Below are 16,004 nucleotides of genomic sequence, written 5' to 3' on the forward strand. Positions count from 1 at the left end.
ATGTTTGGCTAGATGGTTGGCTACCCGAAAGGAAGCCAGCACGTATGGGCTCCGCGGGTCGAAAGTCACGAGGTCTACTAGCTGGCAAAATAACAACTCCATACAACTTGCCAGGCTATTTTGTGCTAAATTAATTTGTCCGCACATAATAGATGAAAGGGCCACTCGAAAGAGGCTCGAAGCGTCAAGCGTCGCGAAGGACAACTTTCCACAAACGTGCACCCAGACCACCGTTTACAGCAGGAGAGTATAAAATATTGAACTATACGTATTTAACCCAATTATCCATGGACCTTGCATGGAGCAACCATCGACTATCTTGCGGGCGGTCTAGCCATGAAGTAGCGGAACCTTCAATTCATACTTTCAACCGTCCCATACGTCTCGAGTTTAAAGGCCTATAAGTACTAGTTCAACTTGAATAGGCTTCCGTACCCCCGCGTAGCCTGCCGCCTACGGTACCGTAGGCGCATTTAAACTTCTTTTTCGCCCCGTAAAGAGCAAGCTCTGGATTCCTTCTAGGATTTAGATTGCACTTTTATTGCTCAACTATCTTGGGCATCTCCGTCAAGCAATGTTCAATTACGAGCAAGCTAATGACTTTAGCGGTTACGGCGGGGGCGTCCCAAAGCCCCACGTTGTATGCTGGTCATGCATCGTTATGGGCATGTGCGAGGTGTTATGCGAAAAAATTGAGCAAGGCGTAGGATTTCTGCAGTCTTGCTTTGACAGCTTGGCGATGGATGATGTCAGGAGCAGAGCCAGCATCAAGCCTTATCAGCGCGCAGACCTATTCGAGTATGGTCTGGACTGCATCGCGTTGGGTGGCATGGAGTTCACAGCGAGGCAGAGCTTCAGCGATCGAAGGCGTCCTTAACTAGATCCCTCGGGTCTGCTTCGCGGTAGGCGCTCATCGGTGCGAACAGTGGAGCGCACAGCATCCTCTGGCGTCACACGCGCGATCTTTCTGTAACAAAACTTATTTTGTATTTTCGAATTTCGCAGGGCATCTGCAAGTAAATTGTTGTCATGCTTTGGGGCTCTCCGGCGGAGGAATCGCAGCCACACCAGCACCTCCGCAAAGCGCTGGTCGGGTCATCGCTCCGTGAGGCACTGGTAATTACGAGGAAAGCGCGTTGGTGCCAATGGACGCGTGGCAAGGAGGATATGGGCGAGGAGGACATTTTTACTCCAAGAAAGTCATGCGGCACGGTACTCTGCCGTATGGCCTCACAGGAGCCCGAGCGCACACACCATGATCGGTTGTCATGCCGTAGCGGCCCCCCACGCAGGGGTAGCTGCATTTCTGTAGGAAACGTTGTTTGCAATCGGTCTGGTCGTCGCTGATGTACATTAACCACATTTCGGTTGCGAAAGTTCGGTTGACGCGCAGGGATGAAGAGTGCTATAGAGTGTGCGTGTGTGTGTGTGTGTGCATGTACGGAGTCGTTTTTGCTTGATACGGCATCAAGCACGGGTTGAGGGGAGGGGCCTTTTTTGAGTGGAGTGGTTGGTCTGGGGGTATCGCGCCCGCCATGATTTTTTTATCCTTCGCCACGGCCACGTACCACTTGTGACACAGAACATTCTTTCGCGCCACGTCATCGGGCGTCCATCGTTTTGATTTTCAAACTGAGGCCAACTGGAAAATCGGAAGCCAGCGTTGAGGCGATCATGTTTTGTCACTCGACGACCCAAGGTCACACACGGCCGGGCGGAACCTCTTTCTGCTCTCCTCGTTTTGTTGCTCGTGCAGTATAAACGAGCTGTTGTATTGTCATTTTGAAATTTGGGTCGACCGGGGGAAGGCAGGGTAAGGAATATTGGTGCTCGTAGCAGCACCCGCGGAGTTGCACACGCACACTGGCAGGTAGCACAGACGGTTAACATGGCGGGGTGAGCGCAGTAGCTATTCGGCAGTGGAGGAGCGGTTGTGGGTGATGTAGGGGTGTCCACAGCTTGGACGAGTTTGACTAGGATTTGTTGAATCTTTCGGTTGGCGAAATACATACTTACATACGGGGACACGTACGTCCTTTTTGCAATTAGCTTATTGGTGTTATTTTGCATTGGATGCTGGTGGGGATGATTGCGGTGTTATGCTTTTATAGGAGAGAAATACGATCGGCCAACCGTTCTTGGGGCGAGGGGGAAGGAATCAGGGTGTCCCGAGCTCTTCAACTTTGTGGCTTGTAAGGTAAAAGTTATGCCGGCAGTGTCGTTAAGTCCTCTCTAGAATTATGACCTAACGAATTCGGGTGGCAGTTTGCGATTGAACTTTGTAAGATAGCATTGGTGTGCAGTCTTCATGCCAAACTCCAAAAATTGGTTTTCGGATGGCGAGTCAACGTTGTGGCGTATGTTGTAATATGTCTTTTTGGGCGAGTGCTGGCCTGGGGGAGAACTTCCCTGAACAGCCACGGCCGGACGGGACGGTCAGAGCTCCTGTCTAAAGAGGGTATGAAGGCTTTTTCTGGATGATGACAGTGTACTACGCGCATTATTTCTGAAACCGGGACGAATGACGTTTTGCCCCACCATATATCTCCTGTTGTTGTAACTGCGAAATGAAACTGCTTATGCTAGGAACTGCTGATCCACGCGGTCCACTGAAACTTGCACTGGGCCTGGGCGCACTCTCCTTCCCCTCTGCCTCTCTCCTCCATCTGACCTTAAAAGAAGCCGGAAATTGCGTCCGCAACCACGTCGTACCGAGCCCACATCTGTGCACCGCTTCGTCACCAGGGGGAACAAGCCAGGAGGCCGAAAGATTCCTACTACTAAGGTACGACAGATGTACGACACGCGATAATGCACAAAAAGGCTTGTCGTGGTTAAAATATTTTGGAGAGATCCCCTTTCGACTGTTCACTGTTGTGCCAAAGGCAGTACCGGCAGACTCAAAGTACCGGCAACACTGATACCCCTCATCCTGGCTCAAGTCATACTTGCAATCCCCCCACCACGACAACCACCACCACGACAACCACAACCACAACCAGCATCGGGAAGGCAGCGGCGGAACAAAAAAAAGCAAAAACCCGCCACCTACTGACTCCCCCATCCTCCACCTGCACCCCCCCCAAAGCACAAGAGAAAGCCCCCTAAGAAAACACCTTCCTTACCTCTTCCTTCACCCTTCCCCCCAAAAAAGAACAACAACAACAGCAGCAACAGATATCCCTAGACCCCCACCCTCCAAGGCCCCTTCGAAAGGGGACCGGGATACGCCCCCGGGGGCCGGGGCATCCCCATCGTCACCCCAAACCGAAATGGACCCCTCAAGCCCTTCACACAAATCCGCCCGCGAGACACTCTAGCTAGGAGCGCCAACCGCACCACCACCTCCCTTTTACCCACCACCACCTCGCACACCTTCCCAACCATCAACTCCTGGTTGGTACGTGTTCCTGACCCCGTCGCCAGTGCCCTCGTTCCTCCGTGTCTGTACCCCGACAGGATATCCTCCTCTGTCACATAATCATAAGGCCCTCTTCCTCAGTAAGACTCGCTTCACTCAGTGCTTGTATCGCATGGTGGCCTTCTCGAAGCCGATGGTGGGGAAGCGCATGGCGAAGGTCTCCACGTCCTTCTTCAGCGCAGTCAACTCGGCAGGAGCCTGTGGGGGCGGGAGAGGGGAGGGAGAAGGAGGGGGACAGGAATCTTTTAGTATCCAACAAGCAAGGAAACAATAAATGAACTGCCGACGTCCAAAATTTGAAAGGAGTGGGAGTAGAAGGAGCAGAAGGGGGAGTTCGCGAGGTGGGGAGTGGGGGGGAGGAAAACTAGTAAAATATCGTTACTAGCTGGTGGTTATAGGACAGCTAGCCCAGGGCAGGATCAATTTGCAAAAGCAAATCAACAGTAACAGTAACTGACAACGGAACGACGACCCAAATGCCCTTCACCCCCTCTCTTCTGACCCTCCCCACATCCCCTTAGCCCCCGTTCCTCCTCCTCCTCCTCCTCCTCTCCACCTCCCCTCCTCCTCCTCTCCACCTCCTCCTCTCCACCTCCCCTGCTCCTCCTCCCCCCCTCACCTCCTTGTTCAGGTACTCTCGGAACTCCTTCAGCTTGGGGAACTGCGACTTGAGCCCCACCGCGATGTTGACCGCTCGGTCAACGTACTCGGCAACCTGATGGATGGGGCGGGGAGGGGCGGGGAGGGGCGGGGAGGGGCGGGATGAGGGATTCCCGAGGAGTGATTGGGGGGGCCCGAAGGAAATGTTGGGAGAGGGGATTATACAGCGGGTTGAGGTAAGGGGCACCAAGTAGGGGTCATTACCCACGGGTCTTGGCCCTCCCCTTTGCCCTTATTTTACACATAACCCTAAAGCCCGTGAGCAACCCCTCAATTACCTCAACCGCCAAGACTAATAACCCCGATTCTCCCCGACCCTTCCCCCCTAAACTTCCATCACCTCCATCACCGACCTGTTCGAAGTCGTCCTCCACGAAGCCCCGGGACGTGAGGGCGGGTGAGCCCATCCGCAGCCCGCCGGGCACCAGCGCCGAGATGTCGCCCGGTACGGTGTTCTTGTTGGCCGCGATGTGGGCCAACTCCAACACGCGCTCCACCCGGGAGCCGTCGACTCCCTGACGGGGACGAGGATGTGGGGCCAGGGGAGTGTGGGGCCAGGGGAGTGTGGGGCCAGGGGAGTGTGGGGCCAGGGGAGTGTGGGGCCAGGGGAGTGTGGGGCCAGGGGAGTGTGGGGGCGGGGGAGTGTGGGGCCAGGGGAGTGTGGGGGCGGGGGAGTGTGTGGCAGGTGTTATGTGTGTGGGGAGTATGTGTGCGTGGGGGAGGGGAGGAGAGGGGGGTAAGACGAATCACTGGCGGATGAAGCAGAGGTACCGGTAATAGAAGGGTATAGTCCAGGATTAGACAAATGAAGGGGACAAATGGGGGAACATTTCCTGACCAATGTTATGACTTGATTAGTGTGTGTGTATGTGTATGTGGGGGGGAAGAGGGGGAGGGAATGACTTGAGAAGGAAAAGGAGGCACAAGTCACTCCTCCTCCCACCTTGGGCCGCAGGTCCACCAGCACGATGTGGTTGTCAGTGCCCCCCGACACCAACTTGTGCCCCCTCTTGGCCATTCCCCTGGCGAGAGCTTGACTGTTGGAAAGAACCTGAAATAAGGAGCGGGGTGGACGAGGGGGGAGGGAGTGGGGGCAAGACGAACCACTGGCGAGAATGGAACAGATACCAAAGACAGGGCGAGAGGAGAGACGGGGGAGGGAGGGGGAGGGAGGAAGAAGGGAGGGGGAGGAAAGACGAGCCACACACGAGTGAAGCTGCTGCCAGGGCAAGAGTGTACCAAACGTAGAACTGACCGAAAGGCGTCCGTGAAGACCGCGACCTCGGGAAGGGGGGGAGATGATATGCGACAAGGCAAACAAGTCCCACTCCAGATGTTCGAGGAGGTGGAGGAGGAGGAGGAGGAGGGCGCCCCCCCCCCGGGGGAAGACATGCCACCTCTCTGAATGCACCTCTCTGATGAAAAACCAAAACAGCATATTGAAGCTACCAATGCCAAATAGATCAACATCATTTCACGACGGCGGCAATCTGAAGAATCGAAACGCGAACTGCACAGTTTGGGTGGCGGGGAGGGGGCTGGAGAGCGGCAAAGCAGCAAAACCCTACAACCCCATGTCCCACACGCGACAGGGGCCCGGGACCAAGGGCCCCCGCCTCCCCCTCACCCCCCCCACCACAGCTTCCGTACCTGCTTCTGGTACGCAACGAACTCGGGCGTCGCCGCTTGTTTGAGGGCGCATGCAAGTCCAGAAATGGTGTGGTTGTGGGGACCGCCCTGTTGGGTGCACGTGTGTATGTATGTATGTGGGGGCGTGGGCAGTGAGATATAGAGATACGGAAGAAGGGACACCGTACCCGGTTCAAGATGACGGAGAGGAGGGGGGATAGACGGCACCGGGGGGGGGAAAAGAGGGACGAGCGCCCAAAACCCACAATTGGTCCAAGACAGAAACAAAATGCACATACATACATACATACATACATACATACATACATACATACATACATACATACATACATACATACACGCATACATACACGCATACATACATTACTCAAATCAAACCCCCTCCTGCACACACGTGTTTTTCATTCCCACCCCTCCACCCCCCACACCACTATACTCCCCCCCCCGGGGGGGGGTCAAACGGCCTAACCTGCAGCCCGGGGAACACGGCAAAGTTAATCTTGTCCTCAATGTCGTACATCACGGGCTTGCCCGTCTTGGCATCCGTACGCCGTACTCCCCTCCGGAAGAAGATCATGGCGCCGCGCGGCCCCCTCAGCGACTTGTGGGTGGTCGTGGTAACCACGTCCGCGTAGCCGAAGGGAGAGGGCACCAGATCCGCCGCCACCAGCCCGCTGATATGAGCCATGTCGGCAAGGAGCCAGGCGCCAACCTTAGAGGGCGGAGGGGGAAGAGGGGAGAGATTTTAATAATGAAGAGAAAATATTTAATAATGAATAAAACATGTACACGAAGCAGAAACACATGCCGTACATGATGACGTGTTCCGCCGTCCAGTCCATTAACCATTGCCGTACCTTGTCGGCAATGGCGCGCATCCGCGGGTAGTCGTAGTGCCGCGTGTACGCTGAAGCACCTGCATGTACGACGAAATGGGACGAGCGGAGATGGAGGCATGGCAGGGCAAAATCCAACAAATTCAAATATTTTGTTATTTGCCGTTTCTTCCCGCCCTGCATTCCGCTCAGCGCCCGCTTCCATCTGCATCCCGCCAAACCGCCACCACCACCTCACCTGCCACAATCAACTTGGGGCGGAACAGTACGGCAGTCCTCTCCAGCATGTCGTAGTCGATAAGGCCCGTCTCCTCGTTCAGGCGGTACGGCATTTGCTGCGGTAGGCGCAGCGTCATAAAACAGCAACAGGGACAGGACAAGACTTCCCCGTCATCACCATGCAGCGCAACTCGAAAACCGGACAGATAAGCCATCTCAATCAATGCAGCCACCTGCAATCCTTTCTCCAACCCCCTACCCTCCCCCTCTCCCCTCCCTCTCCCCTCTCTGCTCAGACGCTCTCCTAGAGCACGCCGTCAGTGTGCTGGGCGCAGCCACCCGCCGCTACCACCCACTACCCGCCATCGTCCAACCCTCCGTTTGGAAACAACCCTATCGACCCCAACTTCCCAACTAACCCAACCTCCGCTTGCCCGTCGTGCTGCTGCAATTGCTACTGCTCCTGCTACAGCCCCCCCCCCACCTCGAAGTAAATGGAGGTAGCCGAGATCTTCTTCGTGTCGGTCTGGTACCCGTGACTGAGGTGACCGCCGTGGGGCAGATCCAGAGCCATGATTCGGTCGTGGGGCTGGAGGAGGGCCGTGTAGACCTGCAAGCGGGGGAGGAGGGAGAAGGTAGGCGTTTTAAATACTCATTCGGGCCCACTCTTTTGCTCGCGCGCCCCCACTCGCTCGCTCGCCCGCCCCCCCCCACTCGCTCGCTCGCCCGCCCCCCCTCACTCGCTCGCTCGCTCGCCCCCACTCGCTCGTTCGCTCGCCCCCACTCGCTCGCTCGCTCGCCCCCACTCGCTCGCTCGCTCGCCCCCACCCACACGCTCGCTCGCCCCCACTCACTCGCTCGCTCGCCCCCACTCACTCGCTCGCTCGCCCCCACTCACTCGCTCGCTCGCCCCCACTCACTCGCTCGCTCGCCCCCACTCACTCGCTCGCTCGCCCCCACTCACTCGCTCGCTCGCCCCCACTCACTCGCTCGCTCGCCCCCACTCACTCGCTCGCCCGCCCCCACTCACTCGCTCGCCCGCCCCCACTCACTCGCTCGCCCCCACTCGCACGCACCTGGAAGTTAGCCGGAGATCCCGACAGCGACTGCACATTGACCCCCCAGTTGGCCGGATCCAGGCGGAAGGCCTTCAGGGCGCGATCCTGTGTGCATGGGCCGAGGTGGGTTTGGTCGGAAAGATGATTGGTAACGATGATGACGAGCTGGGACACCGGGCTGGTCTGGAGAGAGGGTGGTAGCGGTTGTGGTGGTGGTGATGTTGGGGGTTTGGTAGGAAGGCCATAGCAACCTCTTACGGCTTGGGCCAAATAGGTGCACCGGGCTGCACAACTTCACATGAATCCAACAGACACAGCCGCATGTTGGGTACTTGGAATCTTTCATAGACCCCACGCGCGATCTCTCTAACTCCGTTGCAATGGGGATGGCTCCCTTGCTGGACTTACGCCCGACAAGCCATGATGCCTTTAGTAGCGCGACTATGTGTCGTACTGTCGTACGTTGAAGATATGAGTCAAGGTCAAATGTATCTTACTCAAGCCGATCACCTGGCAAAGCCGCTCAGCCATGTCGATGAACTCGTTGCCACCGTAGTACCGGGCGCCGGGGTAGCCTTCCGAGTATTTGTTCGTCATGACTGAACCCACGGCCTCCATGACCGAGGATGACACGAAGTTCTCCGACGGAATTAGCTCAAGACCCTGTGGTTTGCACATGCGGCATGTTCAGGGCAATCCCGAAGGCTAAATCGCTGCTGATCCGATTTTCCGCCGGGGCAAAACCTGCATCTGTAGCCAACCGCACCTTGAACTGGCGATTCTTCTCTTTTTCAATAATATCGTAGAGATCCGGATCCACTTCCGCAAGAGAAGCGTTAAGCACCTTGGGCCACTGCAATACGACCGAGGGATGCGTTGGTCGTGCCGAGGCCGGGTGCATGAACGTGGAAGCATAGCGTACTTACAGTGACATGCGCTCGGCTCGTGTCCTGCGAAAATCGGCTGTATTCTTCCTCGTTTGAAAGCGCCGGCTGCGGGCAAACAGGTGTGTGTCAGGCGAAGCCCGACCGAGTCGCCCACTGAGCACGACCCTCAAAAAACGTGCTAACCTGTGCCGCGAACCAACGTTGCTGCACCAGCTCCTGTAGCAAATTACAGATCGGTCCCAGGGGAAAAGATTGCGCCATGCCCAAACGCGGAAAGCGGGAAAAGCCATGAAAACTCACGGTGCTCTGCCGTGCCGACAGCGCCCTAAGGACCAGCTTAGCACCCTTAATGCGCAACATGATTACAAGTTTCCTAACAAGTTACAAGGTCGCACTGAAAGTGCCACATCCTCAATTCTACCACTGCTGGCTTCGGAGCCGACCCACCGTCCGGCAAACATTAAGAGGAAAGCTGTTCAGCTCATCATATAGATATCGCATTTCTTTTGTTGAGGATGGCGCTTAGGCGAGTCATAATGACCGCAACAGTTGCCGACGGGCTGAGATGGTCAGTCGCTTGAGCCAACCGGTCAGGAAAACTCAAAATTGAGACTGGTCCCAGGTTGTTTCGTCAAGTAAGAGAGGTATCGGGTTGCTGCGGCTTACGAGTGCGTCGAAAGCGACAACTTGGCCGGAGCGAGTTAGGTTGAACCGCTTTGATTCTACTTCCACTCAACCCACTCGGACCGGAAGGAACTCTGCCGTGCTAGGATACTGAAGATCTGCCTTAATTGCGGTTGCTGCTGTTGTGTTCGGCACCGGTAACACGCAAGCGCGCTGTTCCGCTCCCGCTGTTCCAAGGCGCCCTAAGTCAAAAGACTAGGCCAGCAGAGCCAATAGCGCACGACCCACATCACACCAACAAGTCTTTTTATTTATCACGCACTTAAGCCAGCTGAGATGCTCTGATACGACCTGCTAGCAGGGAAACAACAGTTTAGGGCTCTGGGGGAAGCCAACACGCAGACACCGGAATGGAAAGCGATGAAATTCCTTTCGGAACACTATGGCCCGGTTTATGGGTCCCGGCAATCTACACCAGCACCCCTTAAATCAGCAAATGTCGTGCTCTCGCTCGTGCACGTGCACGTCGTCATGCCCCCCCGAGCATGTCCCCCCACACGTGTTGTCGAAAGCCCCGAGCGGATCCCCCCAGTCATACACGCAGGCGCATGCAAACAGCCCCAAGGTCTTTGGATACGTTGGCTTGGACGCCGCCGTGACTCCGAGGCATTGCGATACGACGATGCAGCACTCCAAAGCCCACATGTCTGAGGAACGAAACAGGCTAGCACATTCACCCGTTCGCGCCCATCTCGTCATCATGGGTATAGAACACCCAGCCCCGGCCCAGGTGTTGCCCATTGTGCTGCCACTGGCCAGCGCCACTTGGCGGCTTCAATTCCAAAATTCGCCATGGACGGAGGGGCTCCCAGGCTGCAGCAGCGGAACAGGAGGGCCTATAACAGATGGACATAGGGATGGACCCACTCAGCTCACTGTGTCAGGTTTTCCGCCCTAACCGGCGCGGGCCGCGCCACGGGGCATTGGGGAGGTGTGAGTGGAAGGTGAGGCTTTAGCTTCAGCTTCGGGGGGCCAACTACCATTCGTCCATCGTACTTGTACATACATCTTTCACATGGTAGAGAACCTCAGCCAGACGACACATGCACCGTGGAGTCCTCATCAGTATGTGGCGACATGAAGCGGTACCCTGTCTTGTGGCAAATTTTAAATAATCGTATAATAAAAACTTGTGTAACAACGTATACAAATTTTGTGCCACTCGGTGCGGTGCACTGGAATGCATGTATGTGGTTAAAGGCGCAGATGGGAATATGACGTCGCCCCGCATGTCTGACTGTGTGTGGTGTGAAGGTGCGCTCTTTTTACTGCCATGAGGCTCCAGCAGGCTCCTCTCCGAGGGGGCCCCACCACACGCCGCTCACCGCCATCGTCAGCACCGCCGCCCCCACATCCCGCACATTGTCACACACAGGCACCTACTAAGTCCCCCAAGTCCCCCCAGGCCCCACACGGTTACATCACACGTATGGCACCACACCCATTTCCTTTCCAATAATCGCCGTGATCACCACCTAAGGTGCACCGCGCGCGTCACCGCGACTTAGGCCGCGCTGCTGCCGCGCCTTTCGCCCTTCACTACTGCTCATTCGTCCGCGAATCACTCCTCCTACGGCGTCACTCCAAAGGTTCTTCGAAGCATGCATACGCACACACACACACACTGTTGTAGCGCCTTATAGCGTTACAGACCTTAATCGCTGCGTGATTAAGGCATGGCTTGATAAGACTGAGCTACGAACAGTCTACGAATATCTTAGAGTTCAGACGTGCTTCCTTTCCAAGGAGTGACACGCACTTGAGATACCTGCAGACTCATCGGTTCGAGCAACCAATGTAGATCTGAAGAGACGTCGTACAATAGAAGTTGTTACGGCCTCCTAAGCAACGAGTATTTATACTCGGGAGGAAGCCTGGGATTAGACATCAACCTAACAACACACCAGTGGGAAGGATTCCAGAAGCTTACACTTCTGACGCCCCTACTGAAGAACGAACCCAGTCCTTGACGGAGCGAATCCGTCCTGTAACCTGTCGGCTCTCGCCGCTATATCACGCGCTAACACACACACACACACACAGACAGACATGCATACGCCCGCGGGTGGGTTCCATAAACCACGCATGCACAAAAGCACACGCGCGACACTCAGTCCTATGTACCAAGTTTTTAGTAACGCTCTTGTCAGTAAATATGCAAAATATCCCCTAACACCCTCATGTGCTCGAGAGACCTTATGCACCGCACGCGCTCACCCCCAGCCCAATCCCCAGTGAGTCCCATTCCATCATTTCTAATGACATGACAAACAATGATTACGATGATCACCACCAGTACCGCTGAACGATATGCTACGCTACGCCCGCTTAGGACCTCTTGTTGTTCTCCATCCTCGCGCATTTCGGTATCACCCAGATCCGCGGCGCCCCTCCTCCTCCAAAACCCCAAAGCCAAACCCCTGGCATGCGCCCCCTCGCGGTCGCTATTGGAGGGTTGCCGCTCTATCTTCCCCCTCCCCCCCATTCCACCGCTGCTCGCACACAGCTTTGCTAGCTACTACCCGCCACAGTCACATAAGCTCTCACGCACGCGTCCTCAAGCGACCGTATAAGGCCCCATTGGTGAAGGCAGGCGATGCAAACCTTGGACTTAGCGCATGGACTTACTTCCGCACGCCGATGTGACGACGACGCCGATGAAGGCGTCATCGATTGCGACTGATAAGGACACATGGGGCATCATCACAATGTGCGCAGTATAGTTTAGCAGCTAGGGAGCAGGAGATGCGGTTGCCCACCGTTCCTTACCACCGCTCCTTCCTAATAGGAACATTACCATGCACCCACCATGCACCCACCATGGTCAGCAGTGGGGGCAGCCCCCACTTGACTAATTGGGACCAAACAGCGCCGCTGCCGAACCTAATAAAAGTGCTACTATTGCTGCCCAAAAGTGCGATACTTATCGCGCAGAGAAGTGAAATATGCTATCCACATTTACGCCTCACACACACACGTGTGCCGCTGCTGCTACTTCCCTAGCCGCTCTGCCAGCCAGTCGATGCCCTTGTCCACACCCTCGCCGGAAAGACCGTTGGAGGGAACGATTTGCCAGGGCCGGTCCTTGATGTAGTCCAGACCCAGGGCCTGCCGGGAAACACGGGGACACACAGCAGCGCCGTAGCGGGTTCCGCACGGTGGAGCGGTTCAGCGGTAAATAGGACTATAAATTGTTTTTGCCTGGTTGAAGAACCGCCGGTGACATGCTCTCTAATGAGGCGAAGGGGAGCCCTTAACTGCGGCCCACGGTCCGGAATAGAGGAGTCCGGGACCTCCCACCACTTTAGAGAAGGCAAAAGGGTTCAGGCCATGCAACTTGTGAAGGGGTACATTCAGGACTGGGCCGCCATGCGTATGCGCGATAAGAGACCCCACAAACGAGAACCCTGTTGGTCGCAAAGCTGGAGGGGCAGCTGCACCCGGCATGGAGCCAAACCCGCCAACCCAACCCACGCCCTTTCCCTCCTCCCCACCTGCGCGATTTCCACAGGGGGCATGGCCACAGGCAGGTCCTTTTTGTTGGCGAAGAACAGCACCGGCACCTTTCGCATGTTGGGGTGGGCCAACATGTGCTCCATCTCGTCACGCGCAACCACCCTGCGACGTTGTGTTAGCGGTCAGCATGCGTAAGTGCTATTATGTACAGCAGCCCTTGAGCCGCAGCTGTGAACGGAAAACAGACTTGGCGCCAGGAAGCGTAAGAAGGTTTGGTGGCCATCGAGTCATGATGGCAATGTCACCATAACCGCTGTCGATGCTGTCGATTTTGTACTGGAAAGCCTCGGGCATATTCACCGCCCGTGTATTGAAAGGGTTCCTCTGGGCCGCCTGCTGTGACCATGTCCCAGAACCCCCAATCACCCCCAGAATCCGCCGACCCACATGCGCAGTTTGTCGGCCGAGTCCACCACGAAAATGACCGCGTCTGCTTCCTGGTAGTACTGCTCCCACAGGGTGCGGTACCGGCCGGCACCAGACATGTCGAACACGGTGAAATTCAGTGGCCTGCATTGATGACGCAGGCAAGCGGGTTAGATTTTGCCAGGTTAGATTGCAGTTCGGTATTTCAGGAATACTTTTTTCAAGTTGTTTTGCGTCACGTGCTGGTGTGGGGCTGTTTTCGACCTCGTGTTATAAGCCGGATGGAACAAAGGGTATTGAGTTGATGCCCATACGGAAGACTTTGCGCCTTGAGTTACGGCACCACACGGTAGCGGTGCCCGCCAACCCACCCCTTTTGTAGGTCGTCCACGGCGAAGCCAACCGTAGGCGCAACCTCCGCGCTTTGCTTGGGTCGTGGCTGCGGGAAGCATGCACGGCCACGTGAGTCACGATTTGAACGCGTAATGCGTACGTACCCGGTTGCTGGGGGGGTCCTGGGGTTGTGGGGTCCTGGGTGCCACCATCCCATCATCACATCGCTGTGCCAACCTTGTTGCACGCACCTTTAGACGTTCGATGATAGTTGTCTTTCCACTGTTGTCTAAACCCACAACAAGTACGTTCACCTGTCGCGACAGTGAACACGCGTGTACTGCATCTGAGGCATGCATGACCGGAAACTCTGGCCTGCCACGAATTGAGCCTACCTTCTTCCCCGACATCCCGAGAAACGAGAGCAGTTTATCGAAGAGCCCCATGGCGCCCCTAGGTCCTGGCAGCTGTCGCCTCGAAGTCCAGAAGGTAAAGCAGATGCAACGAATATAATGATAAATGCAACTGTCCTCTCCTTTAGGTTTAAGAATGCTGGAAAACGCAAAAAGGACTTTTCTTGTCCGCCTTATGCTTGGAGGCTACCTAAAAGTAATCAATTTCCACATAGCATGTCAAGGCCGGCACATAAAGCAGCAAAGCAATTGATCTAGTAAAGCATTTTGCTCATGACCTATTGGTTGACTACCTCTAATCCAGGGCTCGTACAACGTCCTAACGTATCGCCATCGTTATCGTGGGGAACTCGCAAGATGGAAGTCGTCGCGAGTTACGCAGCGGCCGCGGTATTCGGCCCAATCGGAAGGGCTTGTCTGAGCTTGGGAAGTACCACTTCATACAGTACACTCCGTCGCACGTACAAGCAATAGGGACGGCGATGCATGCCGAGTAGCTAGCGTAGGCGTAGCAAACTATATGCCAGTGGCTTGATTGGAACCAGACTGGCCAAAAAATGAACATCGACTTCAACACTGTTTTGAATACATTGGCTGCCAAAGCCAAGGCGCTGGCGCTTAATGTCACGGAGATTGAGGTGAAGAGGGACTGTATCTAATCAGGCGCTGTCTTGTTTCACCGTTTATGACTGCGCAATCGCATGTGTTTCGATCTTCCATTTACCAGTTGAAAGTACTCGAAGCGACAAATGAGGAGCCATGGGGTCCACACGGACAGGCTATGCAAGGTGTGTGCGTGCGCGAGCGTCCGCATATTGAGAACGACCGGCTCTATTTAAACAGCGGCCTGTTGCGCGCTGCTCCTGGCCACAGAGATTGCTAGAGCAGCGGAAGACCCCGAAAAGTACAACCTTATAATGAATGTGATCAGCGAGCGCCTTCAAATGAGGGACGAGAATTGGAGGTTGTGCTACAAGGCGCTCTTGCTCCTGGAGTATATGGTGAAGCATGGCCCCTGGGTAAGGAATCCATTTCCAGGAAGGGAACAAAACTCAGGGAGGGGGTTTCGGCTTGGGGGTATTGCTGAACACCTCCAAGATTTTGGTTCCCTAAAGGTGTTGTTGGTCAGGCGCCCTCCCCGCGCCCTTCCGAACTTCTCTTACGGCATCCACACCACACGCTGCACACAACACGATTGTGTCGGCTCAACGTCACGAAATTCAACGCGAGCACGTGCGTATGAAACTCGACCCTGCACTGGAGCTGCCGCGGCCGCGGTTCATGACGTCCGGACGGATCGCTAGTTGTGGCGGAACACACACAACACACACACACACACGCACACACCAGCTGCGTTCTCGCTTTCTCACCTCTGCCCTTGCTTTCTCACCACCTACCAACCCGCCATCTCCCAACCCGCACCTGGCCCAGCGCGTTGTGGACGAGCTGAACCGCAGCGTGTCCTCCCTGGAGCGTCTCCGGGACGACTTTGAGTTCAAGGACCCGCAGGGGCGCGACCAGGTGACAGGGGGGGTCCAGGGAGGGTCCAGGGGGGGGGGCTCACTCCCTCTGGCTAGGTGAAGGTAGTGTCTCCCGGTGGTAGTGGCTCCAAGGACGTGGCCTCCCCCCCTGGAGGACCCCAACAGGGGGAACACAGTCCTAGGACTGTGTGGAGGGGGGGGAAGATGATACTGCGGGGATGTTATGGTGAACGGAAACCAGCCTGCCAACACTCCCAGCTAGATAAGCCGGAGTGGGCTTGCTGCTGTATGAGACTAATGAATGCCACGTGGCGTGGCGACGTACCGCTACTTCTTGTCCGGAAGAGAGAAAGCGATCACGAAGCGATTTCAATGCGCTGTGATGGCATACTGCCTACCGGCAAGTGTGTGTGTGTCTGTGTGTGTGTCTCTTAGTTGCAGGACGTAGTGCGGTGCTATTTTGTTGACATCTAATCCTTA

The 16,004-nt window shown here is 55.8% G+C and overlaps 3 protein-coding genes across 3 annotated transcripts in view; 1 reads left to right on the forward strand and 2 right to left on the reverse strand.

Moving 5' to 3' along the window:
* Positions 1–3,517: 3,517 nt before the first annotated feature.
* Positions 3,518–9,079, reverse strand: shmt1 (serine hydroxymethyltransferase; the record flags this gene model as incomplete). The annotated part of the gene is made up of 15 exons (XM_002958994.1): positions 9,032–9,079; positions 8,915–8,947; positions 8,771–8,836; positions 8,611–8,697; positions 8,355–8,507; positions 7,863–7,949; positions 7,271–7,396; positions 6,806–6,902; positions 6,589–6,647; positions 6,201–6,443; positions 5,732–5,818; positions 5,025–5,132; positions 4,435–4,596; positions 4,041–4,136; positions 3,518–3,619 (listed from the first exon to the last, which is right to left on the reverse strand). The coding sequence occupies exons 5-15, from the start codon at positions 8,460–8,462 to the stop codon at positions 3,518–3,520; spliced, it is 1,275 nt and encodes a 424-aa protein (XP_002959040.1). The 5' UTR covers positions 8,463–8,507; positions 8,611–8,697; positions 8,771–8,836; positions 8,915–8,947; positions 9,032–9,079.
* A 3,327-nt stretch (positions 9,080–12,406) lies between these two features.
* Positions 12,407–14,076, reverse strand: arf8 (small Arf-related GTPase; the record flags this gene model as incomplete). The annotated part of the gene is made up of 6 exons (XM_002958995.1): positions 12,407–12,523; positions 12,910–13,033; positions 13,319–13,441; positions 13,669–13,736; positions 13,882–13,944; positions 14,026–14,076. 6 exons carry the CDS (start codon positions 14,074–14,076, stop codon positions 12,407–12,409), a joined length of 546 nt encoding a protein of 181 aa, XP_002959041.1.
* Positions 14,077–14,600: 524 nt separating this feature from the next.
* Positions 14,601–16,004, forward strand: part of VOLCADRAFT_100407 (uncharacterized protein) — a gene marked incomplete at both ends in the record, with an annotated part of 6,727 nt that continues 5,323 nt past the window's right edge. The window contains 4 exons of the mRNA XM_002958984.1: positions 14,601–14,681; positions 14,771–14,831; positions 14,917–15,062; positions 15,475–15,564. Coding sequence (XP_002959030.1) covers positions 14,601–14,681; positions 14,771–14,831; positions 14,917–15,062; positions 15,475–15,564 — 378 coding nt within the window. The remainder of the gene's footprint in view (positions 14,682–14,770; positions 14,832–14,916; positions 15,063–15,474; positions 15,565–16,004) is intronic.

The sequence above is a fragment of the Volvox carteri genome (assembly GCF_000143455.1).
Source record: "Volvox carteri f. nagariensis unplaced genomic scaffold VOLCAscaffold_117, whole genome shotgun sequence".
NCBI lineage: Eukaryota > Viridiplantae > Chlorophyta > Chlorophyceae > Chlamydomonadales > Volvocaceae > Volvox > Volvox carteri.